General features: G+C 43.6%; 1 protein-coding gene across 2 annotated transcripts in view; it reads left to right on the top strand.

Annotated features, from left to right (window-relative positions):
- The window catches only part of SPPA (signal peptide peptidase), a 92,843-nt gene that overhangs the window by 11,723 nt on the left and 61,928 nt on the right, over positions 1-19,192 (top strand). Inside the window, exons 2-4 of one of the 2 annotated variants that reach the window (XM_086494137.1) lie at positions 2,427-2,483; positions 12,751-13,161; positions 13,286-13,469. In XM_086494137.1, the coding sequence (XP_086350263.1) occupies positions 2,427-2,483; positions 12,751-13,161; positions 13,286-13,469 (652 nt within the window). The remainder of the gene's footprint in view (positions 1-2,426; positions 2,484-12,750; positions 13,162-13,285; positions 13,470-19,192) is intronic. The other variant, XM_086494138.1, reaches the window with a different exon arrangement.

The raw sequence follows: 19,192 nt of genomic DNA, 5'->3' as shown, positions 1-19,192 counted from the left end.
CTAGTGTTAAGGAATGATGGATCTTGGAGAATGTGCATTGACTATAGAGCTCTCAACAAAATCACCATGAAGAATAGGCTTCCAATACTAGGATCAATGATATACTTGACAGGCTACAGGGTTCTATGTGTTTTAGTAGAATTGATTTGAAAAGTGGCTGTCATCAGATCAGGATCGCTCTTGGAGATGTATACAAGAGCGCATTTAGGATGTCCTTTGGATTGTCAGAGTATTTGGTGATGCCTCTCCAAGAGTGAAGCAAAACACAGACACCATCTTTTTGGTGGTCAACGGGAAAAAGAGCAAGTTTTTCTTGCGAGAAATACTCCTTTTGGGACACACTATCTCAATCGAGGGTGTAAAGATGGACCAGCCAAGATAGTAACCATCAAAGATTAACCATATTTGAAGAACGAACATGAAGTTTGAAGCTTTTTGGGCTTATTTTTGTTCTACACACGGTTGATTAGAAAGTTTGTGGAGATTGCTTCTCCCTTGTATATCTTGACTCAGAAAGGGGTTCCCTTTTTGCTCGGGGACCATCCGAAATTGCGACGTTCAAGACTCTCAAGGAAAAGTTGACAATTGGTCGTGTATTGATTCTACCAGATTTGCAGAAACAATTTGAGGTTTACTATGATGTGTGTGGATGCAGTTCAGGGATGGTCTTAATGCAAGAGGTCCATGTTGTGGCCTACGAGAGTAGAAAGTTTTCTAGGCCGGAGTGGGTTGCACAAATCTACGAGGAGTTGTTAGCAGTAATACATGCTCTGACTTAGTGGAGACATTTCTAGCTCAGAGTTGATTTTACAGTGTTTAAAGATCATCAGAGTCTTAGATACATCTTGTCCTAGAAATAGCTTTCAGATAAGCAAATGAGATCGGGGAACATTTTGTGGCAATTCCACTTCCAAATTGTTATGTTTCGGGAAAGAAAAATCCGGTGGTAGAGGTGTTGTCTCGAAAACCACAGGTATAGGCCATTATATTTGTAACAGGTTCCTTGAATCAAAAAATATAGCGCTGCTTTTCACTTGTAGTTGAAGATCTCTGCTCTCTCTCTCTCTCTATGTGTCGTTCATCTTCTGCTTTGTTGCACGCCCTTACCATGGTTCTATTGCGCCGACATCCCCCATAGCTCACAAACCCACCACCATAATCCACCTTTTGCTTGGCATAGAGGCATCGAGAGTATCTTGAAAGGTGTGGAAAATTATTTCTACTGGCCAAGGCTTAGAAAGGATGTGGATGAGTTCGTATGCACTTGTGTGGTGTGTCAGAAGGTCAAGGTTGAGAGACACAAGGCACCAGGTCTACTACAGCCTTTACGTATTTTTAATTGACCTTGGGAGAGTATAGCAATGGACTTTATCTTTGATCTTGCGAAGACTCAGAGTGGGCAGGATGGAATTTGGATACTCATCGATGGATTTAGCCAACATGTTCACTTTATTCCGTAAAAAGGACCGTCACAAGCTGGTGACGTTTCACAAAATGCTGACGTGTCAAGTCAATGAAGAACTAGAGGGTTACGACTCCTTGAGCCTAACCCTAGCCAACTTGCAAATTCCGGCTGAGGGGCATAAAGTACTGAAGATTTACCAACTTACAGTTTCTCATCGAGTGTCCAAAATTAAAGATGGCTTAGGATTAAATTCCTAACCCATCCAACAACTTGTAAGAATCGACCGAGGGTCCTAAACCCTAAAATAAAGGAGATCACACACACGCTCAAACACAACTTGCGCAAAAGTTGATGACATGGTAGGTTGTACGAAAAATCACGATTTGCGCTGGCTACTGAGGACATGATAACGCTGTACGGACAGCCCTTTGGGTGCTTGCGTTTGGACCAAATGTTTTTAGAACTACTGCTTTTCATGTAAATTTAGTTTGTACAGGCCAAGAGCCTTTAAATACGTGCTGTGGGCTCTCTCTCTAGCATTCTACACGCGGGAGATGCAGAGCAGAGCCTGAAGTGTTGTACCGTGTTGAAACAATATAGAAAAATACCGAAAGGGGCGCCACAGTTTGGGGCTAGTGCACTTTGGGGTGGAACTACACCACTTTGTGTCTCTTGTGAAGTGTTTCTTTCAATTCAATTGTTTTGAAGTGCCTAAAAATTTATTTAGTGTGTTTTATTCCGTTGGCACGTGGTGCCATCTCGTTTCTGTGGTATCTAAGCTCCAATCGTGGCTTTTTTGAAAGCATACTGGTTCTCCCAAGAATAGACAAAGCAAGATGGTGCTTCCTGATTCTACATAACTTTTTTCCCTTTTCTCGAGAGAAAGCATGACCTACACGAACCTACAGATGGAAGCTATGGGGATGGATGAAGATGAAACGACAAGAGGAGGAGATGAAGGAGAAAGAGTTCCTTTAAGCACAAAAAAAAAGATACTTTTGAATGCTTTTTTGTTTTGCAGAGGTCTCTAAAAATCTCTTCGATGGTTGAGAATTTGGATATGCAACATAAGTCAAAGGTGATCCTCTCAACGAGCCCTACATCTTGACGAGAGCAGATTTTTATTCCAACATTTTTAAAAATTAGGGTTTTCAGCAGCAAATTAGGGTTTTTGGGTAAATTTTCAGCATGTGTAAAATTAATTTTTTTGAAGCTCTTGTTATTTGTGAATAGGTTTTAGGAACTAGGAATAAGCATTTGGGATCATGAAGTTGGACATCCACTCTGTTGCATCGAGGAGAACCATTTGTTTGAAATTTTGCTTGAGAAATTGTTTTAAAATATTGTTTGGAATTTGTTTGAAATGGATTTTTCTTGTTTTGAACTTGAATTGGTGCCGACTTGAGATTACTTGATTCTGGTTTTGATGCTGGTTTCAATCCTTTTGGAAAACCTTTGGATACTCATGACTAGGGCTTTCTTGGAAGGAGTATTCAAGAGCAAATTAACTGCCGTCTTGGGAACATTTACTTGTACTCTTGGAACCTTCAAGCGACGTAGACTGTGGTTTGGGGAGCTTTTTGGTTGTAAAAGGCCTCTATATCTCATGGCCCGAACATTTTTAGGTTATTTGTAGAAAGAGTGATGGGGGAGTTGTTGAATATCTTATGGCCTTGACCTTCTTGGTTATTTGCGGAAGGAGTGTTAACATGCATCTGTAATCATCTGTGTTGCATCGTGATGTGCCAACCATTGATTATTCCTAATTTGGTGAGATTACGTGGGTATAATTTTAGTGCATTGAGACACCCCTTTAAATATCAACGTGGTTTGGGATGGCTAATTTTGCTACGCCAGAATATCAAGCGCTCCGATATCTCTCTCTCTCCTCTCTATTCAAGTTCAATTACTTGCAAATTTTGTTTGAGTTTTGCTATTGATTTGTTGCTTGGAGTGTCCAAGCCTGTAACAGTGGTATCAAAGCTCAAACAATTCGTCTTCTACAGAGGATACGATCTTTTCTGCAACACATGGGTTCTCGCAAAGAATCCGATAGAGATGACACCCCTGTGACAGTTAGTTTGCAGAGAGTTGAAAAAAAGCCGAGTCCTAGCGTGGGAACAGAAGAACCCAATGGAGATTTTGACAAATTTCCAGCGGGGAACCTCGACAGAGCGGAGTACAAACATAAAAAACTACAGGTTGACACATTGTCACTAACAAGCTCCGCATGTAACTGCTCCTCAAATAGGCATGCGACCCTTTAAGCCTAATCTGCTAAGGTGCGAGATAGCTACTAAGTGGCGTAACAAAAACCAAGATCAGGGAGGCGCAGGCAGTGTAACAGGATGGCACCACGTGCCAACAGAAAAGAGCTGACTGAAAAGGCTTTTAACACTTTAAAACAACTGAACTGAGAGAGTGCATGACACACGAGACGGGTAGTGGCGGAGTTCCACCCCAAGAGAGCATTGGCCCCAAATCCGTGCGTCCCTTTCGGTATTTCTTTATATTGCTGCAACACAGTACAAGCTGGCACTCTATCCTCTGCACTTCCACTCGGAGACGTGCGAGAGAATGAGCCCATGACACATATTTAAAGGCATTGGGCCTATCCATAAGTAGTACATGAAAAGCGTCAAGTTTCAAAAGCATCTGGTCTCCAAAAGCTTGCGCAAAAGGGTTGTTCGTACAATTTGCGATGTCATTAGCAGCCAGTGCGATTTGCAAAAATCCGTACAGTGCCATGTGGCAGTTAGCAAAAACGTGAACCGTCTATACAGCTGCCACATCATCAGTTTTCACGTTAGAGAGCTTGTGAGTGTGTATGTGCTACTTTATTTTAGATTTACTGTCTTTGGGTCACTTGGGCCCCATCGGACGGGGTCCCATAAGTTGGTAATATCTCTTTTATAAATTAGGCCCACTAAGTGAGGACCTGTAAGTTGGTAAAATTTCTTCTGTTGCTTCTAGTTTTTCTATTGCTTGTGCTCTTAGGTTGTAGGCCCTTTGTACGGGATCTGCAGGTCGGTTGGGTTAGGCTCGGAGGGCCCTAACCTCCTCGGTTTTCGGTGGCTTGACACGTTAGCAGTTTGTGACAGGCGGGCAGCCTTGTCTGACAAATCTAGACAAAGTGAACCTCGACCTTTGCCCAACTGCCACCATCACCTGCATTGGAGCATTGGGGTACGATGCCCCTATTCCTCGGATCCATGCCTCTACAAAGCCAAGGTCTCATCATAGTCCCTTAAAAGAAAGCTCCAATGCACCCAATTATAAGCTTTCATGAAGTCCAAAAGTTGTATAATCATATCCTCACAGTGTATACTAGCGAAGATTGTGGCCTCCCTAAAATAGCGACCCTTGACAAAAAGAATCTTTGTGGCATGAATCAACTCTCAAGTCTAATAGCGCTCCATCATCTGCATCTTATGTTGATGTCAAGATTGTCTTGTAGTACCTTGAGTACACCGTAGGTTGCACGCCAATCTGGAGGTTCGTTGGGTAGAGTGCTTTGGAATAGCCTCTCTATGTTGCTTTCCATGAATTCAAGAACCACACTTTTGTTGCTTGCTTGCAACATGATACATTGAGTAAGCCATCAATAATCTACCCCTGAAAGGATCGATGAAGTGCGCCAACAAACATTCCAATAACCAAACCGGTAGTGCCATTAATCATCTATAGGAGAGCCTTTGATTGAAGAAAGAACTTGAAGCTTGTAGAGTCCTGGTTTCTGTCAAAGGTGGCAGGGGCAGATGCAATGAAGACAAGAACTGGCTCGTGGTCCGGTGGACACGTGGATTCCAATCTAGAACACTTGCAATGCCACATACATGAACAAGGAACTTGTGGAGGAGAGGTCACTGAGGTAGAATGTTAGGTGGAGCGGAATGAATGTTTGCGCTTTGCTCAAGATGAGTGCTCCAAACTGTGCTCAAGGTTCCTTTTGTTCTTATGGAAGGTAGAGCCTTCCGTTCTTTATGGAGAGTGCTATGATCACGAAAAAAGTGAGTGGATATTGTGCGTGCAAGTGTATGAGACTGAGAGAAAGAGAGAAGAGAGATACGACACCAGAGACGTTGTAAAATCCTCCTCCGAAGGCCCCACTCTCGTTGCCGAGAGTGGTCTACTATTGATTGCACAAAGTGGTACAATGATGATGCATGGAAACTGATGCAACGTGGAACTATGTCGGTGACGACGACGACTTACTGGCTGAAATCTGCGATCTTTCTACTGCTGTCCAAAAACGCTATGGGCTGAAATCTGTGACTGATCCAAAAATGCTGATTTGGGGGTTTGCTGAATCTACTACCTTTAGGGGTTGGTCTTGATGGGCCTTTTATGGCTGCAATCACTGCCTGTACCCGGTCTGCAAAACTGTGGGTGGCTGAAAAATCCAAAAACGCTAGCCAGGCTGGGAACCAAAAACGCTAGCAAGGCTGGTACTCTTCTGGCGATGGAATCTGGATGCAAAACGCTAGAGGTTGTGAGGCATGCTTGCGGTGGGAAACTGTTGGAAACAGAAACGCTAGGCTGTAGGAGATGCTGGCGATGAGATGCTTGTTGAAAACGCTAAGTCTCCTACCCGGGGGGGGGGGGGGGGGGGTTCTGCTGAGAAGTTGCCTGTTGAGCGTGGAGCTCCTGCTGCCTCTTTTGCCATTTAGTGCTAGCTTTGGTTTGCTTATATATTTTCTTAGCAAAATTGCCCTACCTACTTTTGCTGGAAAGTCACTTAAATTAATAAGTGAAAAATGCCAAAAATAGGTAAAATAGGCTAAATGCACTGGAAAATTCCCTTGACTGATTTTGATGGATTCTGATGGGAATGCTTATGATCATGCTTTGTGCAACTAGAGGATATGCATCTACACTAAGTGACTGGGCATGCACGGTCTACGAATAGACTCACAAAAGTGCCAGATCACTTCTAATCTAGACTGATTGGACTGACCGAACCCTGATCATGCTGTAGCTTGTCCACGGACACATAGGGCTGAACCCTGATCATGCTGTAGCTTGTCCACGGACACATAGGGCTGGATGTGTCACGTGACATCCCCTCCTTTTCAAAGTGAGGTACTGGTACCGAACTGTATGGCGTCGAGGGAGATCGCCAATAGCTTCCGGAATCCTGGAAGGGACTCTTCGCCGGCCCACTCTAATAGGTGGGTCGTGCGGTACTTGAACTTCATAAAGGTCTGCAACGCTTGCTTCTTTGGGCCGTGCCGAAAGCGACACAAAGTCTTCTGTGGTTTCTTCGATGCTTCAACTTCGTCTAGAGTGGTGCTTCTTTCTTCTTCAAGAATCTCCATGGCTGAAAATTCCTGAAACCACTTCCAACACAAAACCATGAACATACCTATTCCATGTGAAGTGAGTGGAAAAAATCTTGTCTTCGCTAAAGACTGTGTATGCAATGTAGATGAACATAGAGACGGAGTGACAACCCGTTCATCAAACACATGCAAACAATGAGACCGAATCTTTCTCTTTTGATCTAGAGCAATCAACTGTGGCAATTCACAATGGAAATGCCCATGCTTGGTGCTCATACGTTCATGTGCGCGTTCTACGAATGTGTCATGCCAAGGAAGAGACATGGAATGTGACTTCCTGACATACATACTTTTCAGCTTTTCATGAAAAATCTGCGTACCTTCGTGCTCATCCATGAGAGAAACGTGCTCAACATACAATATGTCATGCCTAGGAAAAGGAATCACATAAAGATGCTGACTAAAATACAGGAAACGATCACGAATGAAACATTCGAACAATGCGTGTTGACGAATCATGCGAACACGTAATACTTCCTGTAAGGGTTCTTTGGACCTAGGCTTGAGAGCCAAGATCGGTCCTTCGTGATTGATCGAATCTGCAACGAGGTTAGCTTCGCTAGAAAAAGCATCAACTAACTCATCATCCTTGTGAACAATCACATCATCTTCATGCAAATCATCATGCTTGTGAGAAATTACATCTTGATCATGCAAATCATCATGCTCATCATTATTATCCAAATCATCATGCTCATCATTATCATTCAAATCATCATCATGCAAATCATGTGTGTCATGCTTTGGAGAAGAAGAGACTGAGAGAGTCTCCTTTCCCCAAATCTCTTGCATCTGTGCCTGAACTTGAGAAAAGAGTCGCCAGAACTCTAGCTCACGCTCTATGATTGCTTTTCTTTCTGCGTGTTTGCGATCCATTTTTGCTTCTTTCTGCGTATCTGAGAGCCATTTCTGCTTTTTTTTCTTTGCATTCACGATCAAATTTTGCCATTCTTTCTGCATTTCTTGCTTTGCGTTCTAACTTCCTTTCCAGAAACATATGGTCTAAAGCCTCCATAGGAGTTAGTGCAATCTTTGTCGTAGATGGGAAAGGGGGAGGGTCGGAAAAATCTCCTGGTGGGGAAAATTCTTCTTCGCCTCTCTCATGCTCATCACCTCCAAGCGAAGTATCCATTCCGCTTCGAGTGATGACCATTCTGAAGTCGTGGGTTCTTGTGGGTTCTTAAGTTCACGGAGGAACTTGGGTTCTTGCGGGTCTTGGGTTCTTGAGCGTCTTGAGGTTTTCTTTCGCTTGCAAACCGTGTTTGAGAAGGATCTTCGCTTCACCCGAGTTCTACTCCTTTCCGTGGGCGCACCCCTTGGCGGCCTTGCGCTCACACCAAGGTTGCTTTTTCCCACCTCATGTCGATTGGCCGGCCGCTAAGTGCACGGTCCGCTCTCAATGAGTGAAAAGAGACACAAGGGGAGGCTGGACAAGCCCTTCTTTCCTGGGATTCTTGTCACTCTTTAAAAACACGATTAGGAATCGACACGCCCAAGCGAACTTGGATTCGTGCGACCGCAACAAGCAAAAAAATTTCTTGTGATTCTTGTGGTTCTTTCCTTGAGTGATACAGAACACTGCCAAAGCTTTGATACCAATGTGAGGTGCAGCGGAATGATTGTTTGCGCTTTGCTCAAGATGAGTGCTCCGAACTGTGCTCAAGGTTCTTTTTGTTCTTATGGAAGGTAGAGCCTCCCATTCTTTATGGAGAGTGCTATGATCACGAACAAAGTGAGTGGATATTGTGCGTGCAAGTGTATGAGACTGAGAGAAAGAGAGAAGAGAGATACGACACCAGAGATGTTGTAAAACCCTCCTCCGAAGGCCCCACTCTCGTCAGCGAGAGTGGTCTACTATTGATTGCACAAAGTGGTACAATGATGATGCATGGAAACTGATGCAACTTGGAACTATGTCGGTGACGACGACGACTTACGGGCTGAAATCTGCGATCTTTCTACTGCTGTCCAAAAACGCTATGGGCTGAAATCTGTGACTGATCCAAAAACGTTGATTTGGGGGCTCCTTTCTGTGGGTATTTGACGTTGAAAATCTGCAGGTTTAGGGCTGAAAACTGAGGTCTTTCTGGGGCTGAATCTGCTACCTTTAGGGGCTGGTCTTGATGGCCCTTTATGGCTGCAATCACTGCCTGTATTGGGTCTGCAAAACTGTGGCTGAAATCCAAAAACGCTAGCGAATCTGAGAACCAAAAACGCTAGCCAGGTTGGAAACCAAAAACGCTAGCAAGGCTGGTACTCTTCTGGCGATGGAAGCTGGATGCAAAACGCTAGAGGTTGTGAGGCATGCTTGCGGTGGGAAACTGCTGGAAACAGAATCGCTAGGTTGTAGGAGATGCTGGCGATGAGATGCTTGTTGAAAACGCTAAGTCTCCTGCCTGGGGGGGGGGGGGGGGGGGGGGGGTTCTGCTGAGAAGTTGCCTGTTGAGCGTGGAGCTCCTGCTGCCTCTTTTGCCATTTAGTGCTAGCTTTGGCTTGCTTATATATTTTCTTAGCAAAATTGCCCTATCTACTTTTGTTGGAAAGTCACTTAAATTAATAAGTGAAAAATGCCAAAAATAGGTAAAATAGGCTAAATGCACTGGAAAATTTCCCTGACTGATTTTGATGGATTCTGATGGGAATGCTTATGATCATGCTGTGTGTAACCAGAGGATATGCATCTACACTAAGTGACTGGGCATGCACGGTCTACGAATAGACTCACAAAAGTGCCAAATCACTTCTAATCTAGATTGACTGGACTAACTGAACCCTGATCATGCTGTAGCTTGTCCACGGACACATAGGGCTGGATGTGCCACGTGACATAGAGAGAGAGAGAGAGAGAGAGAGAGAGAGAGAGAGAGAGAGAGAGAGAGAGAGAGAGAGAGAGAGAGATCCAGGAAAGGCTCTCCATGTTGATAACAAGCTGCTCATACAAGTGACCAAGGGTGGTCCGTCATAGATCTGACATGCCCGATGGATAGACCTGAGGTACACACAACTTCGACTGCTACTGACACTGCTAAGTGCTCCTGCACATGAGACCTCTGGCAACAACTGGGAAGCCACAGAGCAACCACGACGAAAGCAAGTGTAGATCTCCTTCCCCTTGAGGATCACATGATCTAACACTGTCGCTTCGGGTGCATGGGGAACGAACGGCAGCGAGGGTGTGGAAGGGCGATGTCATGCTTGACTGGCTGCGCCTCTTGCTGCACACCTCCCCATCCTTTGCTAGCGGTGGTGTGCCCAAAAACGCTAGCATGGGAGGCTGTCCAAAAACGCTAGGCTGCCCCCCTCTGCATCCTACATATGCCAAGCAAAATGCTGGGCTGATCCACAACAAAACGCTGGACTGATCCCTGATCACGAGCCCTCTGGGGTGCCCAAGGGCGGGCGCCTCCCTCTGGGGCTGAATCACAATGCGTAAGGGCTCCCCCCTTGCTCACCTATATAGGGCCATATCCGAAATGCCGACCCAGCCCTCAACCCCCATGACCCTGCATAGATCCCATAAATGGAATAAAAATAGCAATAAGGGGGCTACTGGCTACTAGGGCCATGGGAAGGCATTGAAGTTTCAAGGGGGGAAAGTACCCTATGGCAAATGGAGCCTCCATGGTTGTGGAACTGAGCCAAAACGCGAGCTAATCATGGCTAACCACAACCCGCATGAGAAAACAACCTCACATTGGTCAAGCACAGCCACAAAACAGCCCTCACTCCCTAACATTAGTCCTTGGGAGAAACTGGGACCGATTGGACGAATCCAAACAGATGCATGAACTCTAATAATTTCATTGTGCCCAGTGTGACTTCCTTGCCGAGGCGAAGGTCGTGAACAGAACGTGAAATTTGAATGCTTTGTGAAGACCACCATGCCAAGCTCACACATCTTGCAAGGACATGAGATGGAAACCAAGCTACGGAACATACACCTAGGAGGATTGTGTTCCCTCTATGGTGTTCGAAGTATGCTCCAAAGTGGTGCCCTCACTGTGAATAGGGATAATCTTTTTTCTGAGTGAAGACTGAACCACAATGGCTTGGCGTGCTAGATAGAAGATCCTTCAAAGGTGTCATGTGCCATGATGCACCACTATCTAGGATCCAATCGTGAGAATCCAAATAATAAGCACTATCAATAGTTACCAAGAAACTCTGTTTTAGGGCCTATGTGATCAAAAACTCCGTTCCAAAGTCATTCGTTTTCCCCATGTTTCTCATTTCCTTCATGCCAGAGGGGTGCGATGTCCTGTTGGGGATCCCTTGGTACCACAAGAATGGCATTGTGGTCGACAAAGGCCACTTTGAAGAATGAGAAAGGCAAAGAAATTACTCTTGATAAAAAATTAAAGGGCGAATTTGTCCCACTTGTTAGATTTACAACACTCTGCTGCTTCACAGGTCTAGGGCATGCATGTACGGCTAGTGTGCCCCCAGGCTGGCCACCCTTTGCATATGCATATAGGATGCATTGTCCGGCTGCCCACTTCTGGGCCGGCCGTCCACCTTGTCCGGGTGCCCTTATATATATTTTTCCTTGTTGGGTCGTGAGGGCTTTTATCTGGCATTGCCCTACTCCCCTTGGGGCTTGGGCACCTATATATGGGGGAGGAAGTCCCTAAGAGTGCATACAATTTGTAACTATTTTGTTTCCAAGAAGCCGTTTTCAGTCTATTCCCTTGGAAAAATCAAGGTGTTTTTGTTTCGGAAGGTCTTGCTTTCCTGTTTCATGTGACTACGGTTGTGTCTAATTCTCCGATGTTGATTTAGAAGTATATCTCATATCAGAGCTCCCACATCTTGCTGATTATATCCCTCATGGATATCTTCGCTGCATCTATGGTCCTCAATCACACTTCCAAAGCTACCCGCTTCATAAAAGAAACTCACCCATGTATGGAAGAAAGGCGGTTCCTCATTGTTTTCATATCTTGATATGATTGATCATCGCTGTAGTACTATTGAATGGTGAATGGCTGGATTTAAGCATTGACACATTCCCACAAAGCCACATTGACTGCATCTTCAATATCACTGGTAATAAAGCTTGCACGCTCGCATGAGCCAAAGGCTGCTGTCACGGTCACACACCATATAACATAGTTTTTTCCATTCAAGTATCGATCTGTGGGAAAGGTCGGAAGTGTGAGGATTTTGATCCTTATGTGCAACTCTAGTGTGCAGCTCCGAGCAATGTTCCAAGCATCGACAACTCTGGCATCATCATTTGCAATGATTTGGAAAGGTCCGAAGTGTGAGGATTTCGATTGCTTATCTACAACTCTGGTGTATAGCTCCGAGAAATGTTTCCAAGCATCGACAACTCGGCATCATCAATTGCTATCCTTCTTCAAACCTTCAGCGGTTCTATTGGATCTGCAGAGGATTTGTGGTTGTGAAAAGGCTACAACTAAGATACTGTCTTTGTTGGTGCACCTTGGCCCCATTAGATTCATTGCCTTTTTCACGAGCATGGAGCTTCCATTTGGCTGAAGATTCTTACTTTTGCCATCTGATAAAAGCACATAAATGCGTTTTAAGACAATATTAGTTCTACATTTGCTAAAACATTTTTCAGCTTAACACCCTTTTTAAAATTATACTTGTAGAGTTTGTAGATGCTACTTTATCCAAATGGAAGAACATAAGTATCATGATTTATGTTATTACATGCATGTAAAATTCACATCACTCCAACAATGACATCTCTATGTATTATAAAAAGTGGTGCCTAGCTTTGCATGAGGTCTGCAAGACCGCTTGGTTATAAAGTGGGAAAGGAAGTCTTTAAGACCCTGGCTATTTGTATGGTCTTGTCCATGGAACTTTGTTTTACCTACTCATGCACACTATAGTGTACCTATGATTGAGCGTATGAATGCATTCGTTGTAATATCTAATTGTATAAATTTTGTGTCAATAATTTCCTCGACATAAGAGCATAGTTGTCTTATGAAATCTTGGTTTCTTGAAAGTCTCAACAATTTTGTGCAGGGATCTATCAGGCAAGCTGCTCAATATCGTACATGTCTCTTTACTGTTCATAGTCGGATAGCTTGGATACAGACAACTCGAGGACTGAATATTTTTGACGTAGCACGCCCTTCTTGCAAACACCTTATAAAGCTCAATCGGGATTGTCATATTAGAGCATCTATAGATGGTAAAGAATTATCTCAACTCACAGATTCTACCAAAAAAGAGGGTGATGCAATCCAGAAAGATGCTGAAAGGCCAGGAACTGAAAATGGAGCTGCTTGCAAAGAAGAATTTCCATCTGGAGATATGGACTTCGAGAAATTTGGTGTTTGGGATAATTTTGTGATGCGACTGAAGATGTTATGCACAGTGCCTTGGCAAAGAGTAAAAAAAGGAAGTGTTTTGAAACTGAAAATTTCTGGAAAGGTAACCTCAAGTTTCACCAGGCTCAAAACCAATGTGGCTTCTCACGGTTCATTTTGAAAGTTGAAATGAAAGAGAAATTGTATGTGCGGCTGTTTTGGTAATTTTGACTGTTTCACTTTCCCAGATCACTGAGCAGTTTCAGGGACGATTTACACCTGTGCTATCATTACCGCAAATCTGTCAAAATCTAATCAAAGCAGCATACGATCCAAGAATTTCGGGTGTATACTTGCAGATTGAGCCACTTGACTGTGGCTGGGGCAAGATAGAAGAAATTCGTAGACATATTCTGTTCTATAAAAAGTCTGGTATTTCCTCTTACTAAAGTCGTTTGATAGTTTTACTCTGTTTCTTTTTAAGAAAAAGAAACCAAAATTACTAATTGTGCAGTTTGTACAAGAAAAAACTTATTGGTTATTTTATTTTGCATGAAATGTTTTGGATATTCCTTGCCTTCAGGCCTGCTGGTGGTTACTTTGCATGGTTGATGTACAGGTGCATACTGTGCGCATAGAAATGCAGAAACTGAAGTGAATCCTCTAGGGGGTTAGACAACAGCTTAAGAGCGACCTTTAGATGGGAGATTATTTACTCATGTGGTAAGGCTGGCAGTTATGCGATAATGACTAGTGGTTATTCTTGCTGTGAATGCTGCAAAAGAAACGGTGGAAGATGGCAGATTAATTAGTATTTTCATGTCTTTAGGCCATCGTGTCTCTCTCCCCCTTTTCAAGTTTCATTCAGTTGTTTGCAGTTCTCATGTGTGTTGCTATAGATCTCACGTATGTTGCTATAGATCCTTGGCTTGGAATGTCCAAGTCTATTATAGTGGTATCAGACCACGGGGGATTCTTCTTCTACAGAGGATCCGATCCCTTTTCCTCCATCACACATGGGTTCCTCAGATTGAAGGTACCAGATACTTGGAATATTTACAATGCATTCCATGTGAGTCTCTTGAGACCTTTTAGAGGTGAAGTGCAAGTGGATAGAGAGACAGATGAGCAACCAGAAGTGGAAGATATGGAAGAGATTCTCATTCCTGAGCTGGTATTGGCACACAAGGAAAGAAAGTGAAAGCTAAGCTGAGCTGCAGATATTTTGTCAAGTCCAAGAATTATCCGGCTCTTGATGCTAAGTAGATGGAGGAGGACTTAGCAGATACTTCTCAGATACTAGAGTTTTACCTTGAGGCTTTTGGTTTAGCTCCGACTATTCCCGATGGATTAGCAGGTTGAATATGGTGCAGTTCAGACTGCACAAGAGGGGAGTTACTCCATTCCTTTGTCACAGGTTACCTCGCTGGGAATAAAGTCACCAAATTCTCTCTAAGATTTAGGGATATTGATAGGCTGAAAATATTCTGCTGAATGACTTCATGAAAAGGTGTACATTTGAAATGGAAATCCCCAAAATGAATTTCTTACATGTGCTCTCTCATGTGTGTATTGTTAAATGTGCTCTCTCATGTGTGTATTGTTTTGAGTACGTGTTTGAAAGATGAAATGACCAGCATTTTGTTTAGTCACCTGACAGGTGATGTGAATGTGATAGTAACGGGATTTAGTAGATTAAGCCATCCGTGAAAAGATCAACACGGTTTGGATGTGATTGCTAAAATTAGTTACAAAAATCATCATTCTCATTTGATATCTTGATGGGGATAATTATGTGAATGTGGTGTGAATGTCCAGTGACTGTCGTCTTTGTGCAAGTGGTGAATATGTGCGGTCTAGTACATGAATACTTAAGAGTCAGTGTCTACTGAGCTAGTTTTTGTTCTATAGTTGTTTTTGCAGGTGTAACCGAGGGCGATTACAATTCTTTCAAGAGAGGGGTATATCACAAATGTGTGACGTGGCATGACCACACTTCAAGAGTTTGGCCGAGAGGACAACTGAAGGATTAGGTTTAAAAACCCAACCCTACACAACTTACAGAACTCGATCGAGGGGCCTAAACCCTTAAAATTAAAGTAGAGGGCCCAAAATTGCGAATAGTTTGACTTGCCTACAAAACACGAAACTGGTTGACGTGGCAATACGAACGGTCCTCGTTTTACGGAGGGGCCAAAGGGTGCTAGCTTTAAAGTTTGGAGCTTTTGAACGCCAGAGCTTTTCATGCAATTGCTTGCGGCGAGGGGCCTTTATGATTGTGGCCTCTTCTCTTGGCAGGTTAGCTTGGGAGCATCGCCAAACAGAGGACCCTTGGCCGTTGTACCTTTGTGAAGCAATAATAAAGAAATATTGGAAGAGGCACTAGTCTTTGGGGCCAGTTCATTTGGACATGGAACTCCACTGTGTCATGTCGACATGGAGAGTAGTGGTGTTGGAAAAACGCACCGCATGACGGTGCGAGACCTATGGGACCAACCTTAAAATGGCAGCATTGACTTGTAACGGATCAATGAAGCTAGATGTAGGCGCATTAGAGGATAGCTTTAAGGGAAGAGACATTATTTTTAACTCAAAAACGCATTAGACTTTTGGCGGCACATTATCTATAGTGACGGGATACCATTGGGAGACAGACTACTTGTAGGCAAGAAGTGACATCAATGCATAGAGGACTGGGGTCGGGAGGTGTGACAGTCCTATTCAGGGAGGAGTTGCAACCCCCTCATTTGCATTGTTTGGAGGGATGAGCATGCTAGATATATGTGGGTCAGAGCGAGAGCGGAGACAGGGAGGCCACTCTACATTGCAATATGCTATTTGGCCCCCAACACATCTCATTATGCATTGCCCAAGGGGGAGTCACCCTACATGGTATTGGATGAGGACATATGGGAGTTCTCTAGGGATGGAGATGTCATTCTTTTGGGAGACTTCAATGCCAGGATGGGTCAGTCTCAGACAGCTTTCTACGATACCTCAAAGAAAATGTTGAGAGAATTGGATGTCAATGATATGGGATTGGCTAAGTGTTCGTAGGATGAAGAGCACACTGGATATGGGGGATATCTGACAGATTTGGGGATTGCACATCGAGTGGCCATCTTGAATGGCCTCTACAAATTTCCAGCATCGAGTGGGTTCACTTGCTTTCCTCATATACATGGGGCTAGCACAATGGATTATGTTTTGCCTCTGTCCACTTCTTGGCATTTGGCATGACAAAAGAAGAGGGCGTTTCTAGCTCGGCTAGAGCAGGATTTATATTAATTGTTTTTGAGCCAGGATTCAGGCGAGGCATTTTGACTCTTCCATGAGCACTCCCCCCCATCGGTCATCACTTCTACGGAGGTATGGGGTCAGTATGCATCATCTCTCTACACAGTCTCTGGGCAGCCACCTCTTTCAAATCCGCCAAAGCCATTCCCACATACATGTGCTTTCTTTACCGCTGAGATGGTAAAGAAAGCCATTGACAGGATGAAGACTAGGAGAGCATATGATCACGATGGCCTGGTAGCAGAGCATTTTATACATGCCAAAGGTTTGCTTGCAGAGCTTCTAGGAGTGATGTTCAAGCGTGTCATGTGCGAGGGCCTACCTGATACTTCAGGATTGTATCTATCTTCAAGTCAAGGAACCCTATGGAGCCCGAGGACTACCGCACTATCATGATTGGACACACATTGGCATTGTTGTACGCATCCATCCTTGAGCAATAGTTGAGTATATGGGCAGAGAGAGAGGGTGTACAGGCAGCAGGACAGGCGAGTTTCAGGAGAGGTTTCTCTACTCTTGATCATATTCTGACACTCAGAGCCATTAAGGAGGAGGGGAGATCACGTGGGAGATGGCTCTATTGTTGCGTTGTGGACTTCCGCAAAGCCTTTGATACAGTGCCTAGAGCTAGATTGATGTAGTCTTTCGGGGTTCCGAAAGAGTTGATTTAGGGGATCATGGCTCTATACAAGTCAGTAGTGAGGCATGTACGCACTCGAAAGGGGATTTTTGATTTTGTTCACTCCACTATTGGGGTGAAACAGGGCTGCCTGCTATCTCCCACACTATTTGGCATGTATGTGGATGAGGTTGCGTTGCTTGCTATCAGGTTGTGTGCGGTGTAGTTGGGAAGGTGCAGAACCTTTGGCTGTGTGAGTTCGTGATGAGAATCACAAACACTTTGAGAAAAAGTGTTTATAGAAAATCACCAACCCTCTTCCTAAAGATGTTTAAACTCTAAGAGCGTTCGTGACAAAATAGACGCAAACTCTCTCCTATTGTGCTTGGAATTTGCTTGGTATTGGAAGCGAGTTTGTGATAAAAGGATCACCAATTCACATTCAATTTTACTTTAAAAGATCAATTGAGAACACTAAAGTTTCAGTCATGAAACCACAATGCTCACACAAGCACAAATCCCAATCAAAACCCAAACCTCTCTCATGGAATCATGTAGCCTTGTCCCTAATTACATAGTCGTAACATCGAAAATTTGAAAGGAATACATGAGCTTTCACCTTCACGGCGATTATTTTTTGATTTTGCACAGATTTAAGAGCTTCTAAATTGAAGCCCACACACCATCTTGACAAGGGGAAACCCTAATTCACTCCCTCACAAGCTCAGATAAGATTGCGAAGAGGCGGAACTGCACTACACATAGATTGAGCAACCATGAAAGCAATTGCACAATAGTGGAAAAACTGCAGGTTTTTTCACTTAAAAGCAGCCCCCTCTCTCTTCCCACGAAATTTTCAGCTGATGTGTCAATTTTTGGGTCATTTTTCCACTTTGGACAAAGACCAAGCCATTTTCAGCTCATTTTTGACCCAAAAAAGACCATTTTTGATGTGAAAAATCTTAAACGAAGTTAGAAATATCCCTAAATTTGTGGGATCACTTGCATAAGAATAAAAATCATAGATATACATCACCTTTTTATCAATATTCCATTTTGGGTCACTTTCCATGCAATTTTACGACGATGTCTGTTAGCTGCTATTTTCGGCAGTTTTTGCCCGCATCAATCTTTATAGGCGAGATGTGTGTGTCACCATCAAACGCTTGGTATATGCACATCACAAAGCCAAATTAGACATCTTATCAAGTAGAAAAACACGCAACGGCGCCCACATCTAGGGCCATGAATCTCTAGACAGATATGTACATGATAGCTACCGCAGTAGCCGCTCTAGCATATATCACAATATGTATATGATTTCTTTTATTCCGATGCATCAAACGGTGCCAAAAGTGAGGTGAATGTTTCTATTTCACATTATGTACGTACCATGGCATGACATCCGTTGCCTCTAAACCTGTATATCCTCCGGCATGTACGAGTATTTTTTGTTATGTAGGTTTAATCTTCATTAAGATACACAAATATTTGGATGTCATTTTCATCTTCTCTAAAGTCTGGGAGATCATCCTCTGCTTTTTCATCCTTATCTATGGCAATGTCATTAGGTTCTTCATCTTCATTTTGTTGTGAATCAAAAGGATCAATATCATATCTCCTCTTGAACATCTTGATTCTTTTGTCTGCTCTAGGAATTTTTAGCTCTGTTCCATCGAGCTCGCTCAAGGTATGTAGCATTTTCGTGCACATGTTTGACAACATACGGCCCAAACCACCTTTTTGCAAACTTTCTTTGTGCAGTGTGCTGGTTGTCAATGCTACTAATCATACGTTAGGACCCAATTGAAGAGGCTTTGCTCGAAGCCTGTCTTTTATCAAACCTATCTTTATCCTTTAGTCTTGCATCCTTGAGTCGAGCGTTTGCAATCTCTGTGTTTTCGTATGCACAATGCAAGTAGATTTTCTCTGCTTATACCATCTTCTCAAGGTAACATGTTCCACGTAGGAACGACATTCTCAATTGGCATGACTGGCTTCTGATCATACATCAATTCAGTAGGCATGTAACCAATCACTGAGCTATGAGTTGTACGGTCGGCCCATAAAGCATATGGTAGCATCCTTGGCCATTCACGCATTTTACCTTTGCATGCCTTAGCCAAAGCTTTGACGATAGGAGGATGTCCTCTTTTACTTTTCCCATTTCGCTCTGGATTATAAGCACATGTCAAGGCTAGCTTGATACCAATTCTTGTGAAACCTTCCTTGCTTCATC

The sequence above is a fragment of the Adiantum capillus-veneris genome, chromosome 21 (assembly GCF_014529385.1).
Source record: "Adiantum capillus-veneris isolate H3 chromosome 21, ASM1452938v2, whole genome shotgun sequence".
NCBI lineage: Eukaryota > Viridiplantae > Streptophyta > Polypodiopsida > Polypodiales > Pteridaceae > Adiantum > Adiantum capillus-veneris.
This window is presented reverse-complemented; position numbering and strand designations above follow the sequence as displayed.